Source organism: Triticum urartu, chromosome 3 (genome assembly GCF_003073215.2).
Source record: "Triticum urartu cultivar G1812 chromosome 3, Tu2.1, whole genome shotgun sequence".
In the NCBI taxonomy this organism is placed as follows: Eukaryota; Viridiplantae; Streptophyta; class Magnoliopsida; order Poales; family Poaceae; genus Triticum; species Triticum urartu.
The window spans coordinates 27,102,928-27,111,391 of record NC_053024.1 but is presented as its reverse complement, the minus strand read 5'-3'; the positions used below and the strand labels follow the sequence as shown (position 1 = coordinate 27,111,391).

Here is an 8,464-nt window from a genome sequence, read left to right as displayed (position 1 = left end):
TAAAATCTATTATATTGTTGAAACAAAAGACAAGCGAGTCGTCGCATTCATGTACATAAGCTAAAAATATTTAATTCCCTGATTCTAATAAGAACAGTTGAGAATAAAGGATGAAAATTGAAAAGGATACACACAATATTAATCATGAAAAAAGAGTCTATCGTTGGCACGTACACATAAGTTTATTATTTATTTTATTTTATTTTATTTTTGAACACACATAATTCTTTGTTTTTGAATAGTTGACATGTGGAAAACGAAGTCCAGCATGGACCCGCTCAAATTCATATCACGTAAATAAATATGGCATGTCATATAGCACGTCAAGACCGAGTCCAGAATGGACTCGCCCAAATTCATATCACGTGAAGAAAAATGGGCAGGTCAAGAACATGCACGCAAAAAGAAAAAAAAAACATGCACGCAAGAAAACATGCTGATACCATGCTTATCATGCCAATATTGAATCGGACTGTGCTTTGCACCGGCCATATAGCACAAGCACGTAAATTAGTCTTTAGCATCTAGCATCCCTGAAAAAAGATCTTGACTCTTGAGTACCCAGGACAAAGACTTATTAACAGAGGGATTACCACAGGTGTTGCACCAGCGATGGTGCCGCGAACATGGTAGCTACCGGTCTCGCCGCTCCATGTTTTCATAGTGCATCTTTCACACCGGCAGGATCCACCTCGACATCTGTGGCAGGCAAGATACTCAACATATCATGACATCATACGCTACACAATCGTGAGGGCCACAATTCCACCACAATTTTTTGAGCCACCTATGTTAACAAAGAAACGAGAAAGCAATACTTCCGAGGCATAAGCACTTGAGCTTGCCTCTACCAAATAGTCGCCTACATACTACCAACAAGAGAAGGTATGCAATAGGTTTATCAAGATACATGGTTAGACATTATAGGAAAAGAGGTATAAAGAAGTACAATGGAGACGAGGAACTTACACTTGAAGAGGAACTTACACTTGAAAAGGAAAGCATGGCAGCTAGAATAGCATAAAGCAGAAGAGAAGATCACAGAAAACACTCAAGTATATATGGATCTATGCATGTTAATGCTTTATCTATGTGTGAGCGTAAGAAAAGGATGTCACTAAAGCAGCAAATGTCTTGAGAAATAAATCAAGACAAATATATTAGTTCCGGTATTTGCTCTAAATAGATGTGTTTTATTTCTCAATACATGTATACATTTATACTTCTGTTGATGGGCAAGATGGATCATGTGCTAGATATATCACTATGCATGGGTTGACAGTATAGGAAAAGCGGTGGGCATCAGTAGAACAAAGACGAGCTGGGGGTGGTGCACATACAGGAACGTGAAAAAAAGTGACAATACAGATAATCTAAAGCATGTATAAGAATCTATGACATTGTGTATCCAAGTTTGGTATTTGTGGCAATGACAATACCACATAAAGGATGCAAAAGGGTGTTGTCGCTACTCGCTAGAATGACAAAGGTTGTATGTAGACAACACATCAACTACTTTAATAGTGTTTCAATTGTGTTCAAATTTACAGGTTGATAATAAGCATGGGCACAATGAGAGAGAGAGAGAGGGAGAGAGAGAGGGGGGATTTATGAAGTTTCTATAATTATCTCCACATTATAACAATGTGAAGAAAAAGCACAAGATCCACGGGAAAATTAAATGGGTAAGAAAAAATGGAAGCCATAATATTTTTAACAAAAATGTTGCATAAACCAAATCATACCCGACATTTAATAAACATTTTTGTTTGCCGGGGAGACATGGATGAGCGCAAAATAACATAGACATGACCAAAAAAAACTAGAAAGAGAGAGAGAGAGAGAGAGAGAGAGAGAGAGAGAGTTTGAAAACATCAGATAACATACCGAGAAATGCAATTGCTTGGACTGATGGTCAAGAACATAGACATGGGACTAATTAGCTATAAAGGAAGCATTTCGAGGCATGGCATGTACAAATCAAAAAAAATGAACCATAGAAAAGATGGTGACAAAGAGATCTTTAGGTTCAAGTAGGAGTACAAACTACAAATGTTAAGATTTATTTAATTCTCGGTGAGTAATATTTTTTGTTTTTAGTGCAAAGACACTTAGAACATGGACTGGAAGAGAGAAGTGTAATCTCTCTCTCTCTCTCCCAAAAAAAGTATTGTTTACTTCACATAATATACAAACTAAATGTTATTACTTCTAACCGTGCAAATGCGCGGGTTGCACTGCTAGTTTAGCTAATATCGTGGGGCAGATTTAAATTCAAAAGATGAGGGGCTGTACTCTTCTAGTTTAACTCACGGTGCCAACTCTGATCTAATTAACAAGATATGCTGAATCCTGCCAACTGCGTGCCAGGCTAGTAAATACACTAATTAGAGCTAGTTCTTGGACAGTACTCATGTGTTGTGCGGCTATACATAGTCTATGCAATGCATATATAAAGTTCAGAATTTAGCCGAGCTAGCAACCCAAACAGAGAGGATATATCAGGATTAGTGATCAACTGGTCAACGTACTAGGTGAACAACCACTGCTATAAGAGATCGACCGCCGGCCTAACCATACATGCATCATTCATATATGTAGGAAGAGGAGACATCAGGAAATGAGGGAAAACCATGTGCTGTAATGCCGCTTCTCATCGCGTGTCACCGCGTAGCAATTCACGTGCAGGAACGGACGCACCACACATCGTTCGAGCATGTCATGGGCCCGAAATCACCACATTAGCAAGGTGGCGTGGCCCATGACATGAAGCGAGTGAGACCGTCCATCCACTCACTTCAGCATCTGTAATGGAGGCGGAGCTTGGCAGTAGACCATCATAAATTTGGAGAGCAATACTCGATGGAAGAGATATGCTTAGGCTAGGCCTTATCAGGAGGATTGGTAACGGGCAAACCACACATATATGGACACAGAACTGGTTACCACGACCGGGGATGATGAGGCCCATTGCACCGTTTACACCGAATCCTCCACAGTTGGTCTCAAAATTGATGCACACGACGACAGCGAGCTGGAATGAGCAGCTTGTCCGATCGGTGTTCTTGCCCATTGATGCAGAAGCAGTGCTAGCTATCCCGTTATGTACAAGAAACGTAGAGGATTTCTGGGCTTGGAGCGGAGAGCAGAGAGGTTCATTCTCTGTCAAATCTTCTTACAGAATTATTATGCAAACCAAGATCTCGAGGAAGGACTAGATCGAGGAACGTGATGGTTCTTCGGCGGCGGACAATGCAAAAACAGAATGGACAGAGCTATGGAAAACCGACGTACCTGCTAAAATCAGGTTGTTTCTTTGGCGATTAGCTCGGAGCTCAATTCCAACAGCTGGCGTTTTGGAGCATAGAAATATGTCAACGTCATCAGCATGCGCGTTATGTGGCGCGAGAGACTCGTGGAGACACGCCTTATTGAACTGTTCGATGGCTTGCATTGTTTGGGCACTTGCGGATGAGGAGATATTGGATCAGGTGAGCCGTTTCGACACTGAGAGTGTTAAGGACTGGCTCTTTGCCATGAAGAAAGCCTTGTCGAGCGATCTTTTCGTCCGTATGACGACCACCTTATGGGCTATTTGGGCAGCAAGACGAAAGGCAATTTACGAAGATATATTTTAGAGCCCCTACTCCACCCACTGTTTCATCAATTCCTTTCTGAATGATATCCAAATTGTCAAGAGCCCAGAGAGATCAGCTGCGCATTCAATGAGGGTGAGGCCAACAGGCTGTTTTAAACCTCCCTCAGGCATGATGAAAGTGAATGTTGATGCTGCCACTATGAGGAGATCGAAATTTGGTGCAATCCCTGCAATATGCAGGAATGAGGAGGGTCTGTATCTTGGAGCATCGGCTATTGTGGTCAACTCTATATATGATCCTGCTACTCTTGAGGCGTTGGCGGTCCGGGAAGCAATGGCGCTAGCAAAGGACCTCCAGTTACAGGCGATACACATTGCATCTGACTGCAAAGGCGTTGTGGATGATATCAAGCAAAAGAGTAGCCCTAACTATGGGGCTATCATTCGTGAGATCGTTGAATACTCTCGTAGTTTTCAGTTATGTAATTTTGTGCATGAGTTTAGGAGCTCGAATGTCGAGGCTCATAATCTAGCGAAGCATGTTTTGAAACTAGGGATTGGCCGTTATGTTTGGTTGGGCAACCCTGGTGAACTTCAATTCATCCCTGTAAACATTGTGACGAGTGAATAAAAAGCTTCGTGGATTGTCTAAAAAAAAAGTACTTAAGCCCAGAACACCTAGAGAAGAGGACCAAAGTGGCAAAACCCCCTTCCTTTACCTTTTTCCTGTACTCTTTCTCCTCCCTCGGCTCTCAATCCCCATTCCATTGCTTGCTTCTTCACCAGGTTGTACCCAGATTTGTCACAATTGAGTGTCAATTGCATAGCAATGAGTTGAGCGTGACAGCTTATATATATTCGCAAAAAAAATGCTTCTTTATGTGCGAGTAGTACCCAACTTTCAGATCTAATCTAAATGAAATAAACACCACATGTCGCCAACTGGCCATCACGTCGCGTGTCAGGCCGGTTGCGATTGTTTTGGCATCAGAGTTTCCGCCGGCCGATCGACAAAGACACGCGAGGCGGACACGTTCGTCGTCGTCGTCGTCAATTCCAACAGCCATTTACCACACGACTACAGTCCATTGTTACCACGAAAATGCTGGGCGGACGAAACTGCCTGCACCACAAGGGAACTTGTTACCATGGGAATTGGCAGAGATTTAGTCGTGTTGATTTAACTTCTAATTTCTGATATTTATAATCTTCGGTACTATCCTTACTAATTGTAACACAAGTTGCTCCTCTGAGCAGCAAAGAAGTAGCAATGGGGAAGATCGGTGCTGAGTCGGCAGGCATGATCTACACCCAAGATGGCACGGTGGACATCAAGGGCAACCCGGCCGTCAAGAGCAGCACCGGCAACTGGCGCGCCTGCCCCTACATCCTCGGTACGTACATGCATACCAGTTCAAGGGAAGGGAGGGGCTCCATTGTTGGCCTGCTCTTACCTTGAGCCATGGCGCTGATGGATGAATTGGAATTGCAGCGAACGAATGTTGCGAGCGGCTGGCGTACTACGGCATGAGCGCCAACCTGAGCAACTTCATGCTGGACAACATGGGCATGAACAACAGCGCCGCCGCCAACAGCGTCACCAACTGGGGCGGCACCTGCTACGCCACCACCCTCATCGGCGCCTTCCTCGCCGACGCCTACCTCGGCCGCTTCTGCACCATCGCCTCCTTCGTCACCATCTACATCATCGGCCTGGGGCTCCTCACGGTTGCGGCCTCGGTGAAGACGCTGGTGCCGACGTGCGCGGCCAAGGGGGTGTGCGACCCGACGGCGGGGCAGACGGCGGCGATGTTCGTGGGCCTGTACCTCGTCGCTCTGGGCACGGGCGGCATCAAGCCCTGCGTGTCCTCGTTCGGGGCCGACCAGTTCGACGAGAACGACGACGGCGAGCGCCGGAGCAAGAGCTCCTTCTTCAACTGGTTCTACCTGTCCATCAACATCGGCGCGCTGGTGGCGTCGTCCGTGATGGTCTACGTGCAGGAGCACTACGGCTGGAGCTGGGGCTTCGGCATCCCCGCCGTCGTCATGGCCATCGCCGTCGGCAGCTTCTTCGTTGGCACGCCGCTCTACCGCCACCAGCGCCCCGGCGGCAGCCCGCTCACCCGCATCGCGCAGGTGCTCGTCGCCGCCACGTACAAGCTGAGCGTCCCCGTCGACGGGTCGGCGCTGTACGAGACCATGGACAAGGAGTCCGGCATCATGGGGAGCCGCAAGCTGGAGCACACCGAGCAGTTCAGGTTCCTCGACAAGGCAGCCGTGGATACGCAAGCGGACAAATCATCGGCGTCACCGGCGTCGCCTTGGCGGCTGTGCACGGTGACGCAGGTGGAGGAGCTCAAGAGCGTGGTGCGCCTGCTGCCCATCTGGGCGAGCGGCATCGTCTTCGCCGCTGTGTACGGGCAGATGAGCACCATGTTCGTGTTCCAGGGGAACACCCTCGACAAGCGCATGGGCGCCCACTTCTCCATCCCCTCCGCCTCTCTCTCCGTCTTCGATACCCTCAGCGTCATCGCCTGGGTGCCCGTCTACGACCGCCTCCTCGTCCCCGCCGTCCGCTCCTTCACCGGCCACCCCCGCGGCTTCACGCAGCTCCAGCGCATGGGCGTCGGCCTCGTCGTCTCAATCTTCTCCATGGTCGCCGCCGGCGTGCTCGAGCTCGTCCGCCTCCGCACCGTCGCGCGGCACGGGCTGTACGGGGAGAAGGACATCGTGCCCATCTCCATCTTCTGGCAGGTGCCGCAGTACTTCATCATCGGCGCCGCCGAGGTGTTCGTCTTCGTGGGGCAGCTGGATTTCTTCTACGACCAGGCGCCCGACGCCATGAGGAGCATGTGCACCGCGCTGTCGCTCACGGCGATAGCGCTGGGGGGCTACGTGAGCACGCTGCTGGTGACGGTGGTGGCCAAGGTGACGACGAGGGGCGGAAAGGAAGGGTGGATCCCGGCCAAGAACCTCAACGTCGGCCACCTCGACTACTTCTTCTGGCTGATGACTGTGCTCAGCGTCCTCAACTTTGCTATCTACCTGCCCATCGCCAACTGGTATACCTACAAGAAGACCGCCGGAGCCGGAGACGACCCGGACGTCAACGAAGTAGCTGATAATTTGACCACCGGAGCCGGAGCCGGAGACGACCCGGACGCCAACGGAGTAGCTGATGATTCGACCGCCAGAGCCGGAGACGGCCAGGACGCCAACGAAGTAGATGATGATTCACCTAAATCAGGAGACAGAACAAAATAGATTGTTGAAAGCAAGAATTGGTAGTACTTCTCTTGAAAAGATTTGATAGAAAAATGTGTTGAAATGTCCTTGAAAATAAAAGCTTAGGAAAAAGGAAATCGTAAATATTCAGTAATGTTTTTTTCGCAAAAGGATCCGGATCTGTATTTAAGATTCACCAAAAGTGCAAAACATCTTAAACATACCAAAAATTACATCAAGGTTCATGGACCACAGAACCACCACTGTCGCCACCGACTTGCTACTCTCGCTGCTCCCATACCGGAGTCGGCCTTACCTTGTCGATGACAGTTAGAAAGTCTTCATGCATGTGCACATAAGGACTACCACCTCGGAGCCACGTTCATAACATGAACTATGACATGTTTTAGCATCGCCAATTTTGCTGTCTACCTGCCCATCACCAACTCGTACCCCTACAAGAAGGCCGCCAGAGCCCGAAACGACCCGGACACCACCGAAGTAGGTGATGATTCACCTGAATCAGGAGACACCGCAAAATATGTTGTTGAAAGCAAGAATTGGTACTTCTCTTGAAAATATTTTTCAGAAAAATGTGTTGAAATGTCCTTAAGATAAGAGTTTAGAATCATGAATATTCATTCACGTACTTTTCTTTTCAAAAAGGACTTGAGTCTGTTACAAAGATTAACCAGAAGTGCAAAACACCTTAAGCGCACTGCACCAACATTCATTTCAAAGTTTTCAAAAAAATACATTTAGATTATCCATAAATTCAAAAAACCTAGAATTAAGTTGTGTTTTAATTTTCACATCTACATGTTTCAAATTGCCAAACATTAGTTTCAGAAGACCTAAATATGTGATAGCTACCATCAACATGGTCTTTGTTCATTTTTTCGAAATTTGTATATGTAATTGCAGTTCAAATTTGAATTATGTCAAATGAAATACAACATTTTTCATAAATGCCAAATATAGCAAATAATGAATCCTAGAATGTGGTCATCTGTAATTTTTGGCGTCTACTAGATGTTCAGAGAGCAGTGTGGGCGAGGCAACGATCTCCAGTGATTTTTCAAGCAGGCGCAGTCTCATATTTTGTTGGTTGCCATGGGTGCTTCTAGTTGGGGTTCGGATACTCCAATGCTCTTGCATGACGTCAAGTTGGTGGCGCCTTGAAGTGCACCTTGTCTGCATTGTGTTCCAGTTCTATCTATGTTGTTTTGTTCTATCTTTTATCTATTGTATAAGACGGTTTCCTCATCATCAATCATTTGACTTTATCTATAAGCGGAACAAAAACCTATTTCAAGAATCATAATGAAGATTGTCAGCGCAAAAGTATGTTGGACAAGATTTTAACTTTTCCCTAAGCCCTTTCAGACATTAGGTCGTGCACAGACAACAACTAGCTTATAGTCTACAGCGGAGCAGATTTTATCATTATTCAATGGAATGACGAGAAGAATGTATGAAGAAGCTAGCCTAGCACGTGCAGTTTTCAGAGTAAACGACGTGTGGTGCGTATGATCCTGCGTGTGAATCACAATGCGGTGACACGCGATGAGAGGTGGCACGGTAACATATGGTTTCTCCTCATTTCCCGGTGCCTCCATTTCCCACATATTTGAATTATGC

The 8,464-nt window shown here is 46.6% G+C and overlaps 1 protein-coding gene across 1 annotated transcript; it reads left to right on the top strand.

Moving 5' to 3' along the window:
• The first annotated feature begins 4,495 nt into the window (after positions 1–4,495).
• On the top strand, positions 4,496–7,142 carry LOC125542519 (protein NRT1/ PTR FAMILY 8.2-like). The gene is made up of 2 exons (XM_048705586.1): positions 4,496–4,992; positions 5,091–7,142. The coding sequence occupies exons 1-2, from the start codon at positions 4,869–4,871 to the stop codon at positions 6,860–6,862; spliced, it is 1,896 nt and encodes a 631-aa protein (XP_048561543.1). The 5' UTR covers positions 4,496–4,868; the 3' UTR covers positions 6,863–7,142.
• Positions 7,143–8,464: the final 1,322 nt, after the last annotated feature.

Coding starts and splice junctions, on each gene's coding strand:
- LOC125542519 (XM_048705586.1), top strand. CDS start 4,869: ATGGGGAAGATCGGTGCTGAGTCGGCAGGCATGATCTACACCCAAGAT. Junction 4,993..5,090: donor CGCCTGCCCCTACATCCTCG/GTACGTACATGC, acceptor TTGGAATTGCAG/CGAACGAATGTTGCGAGCGG.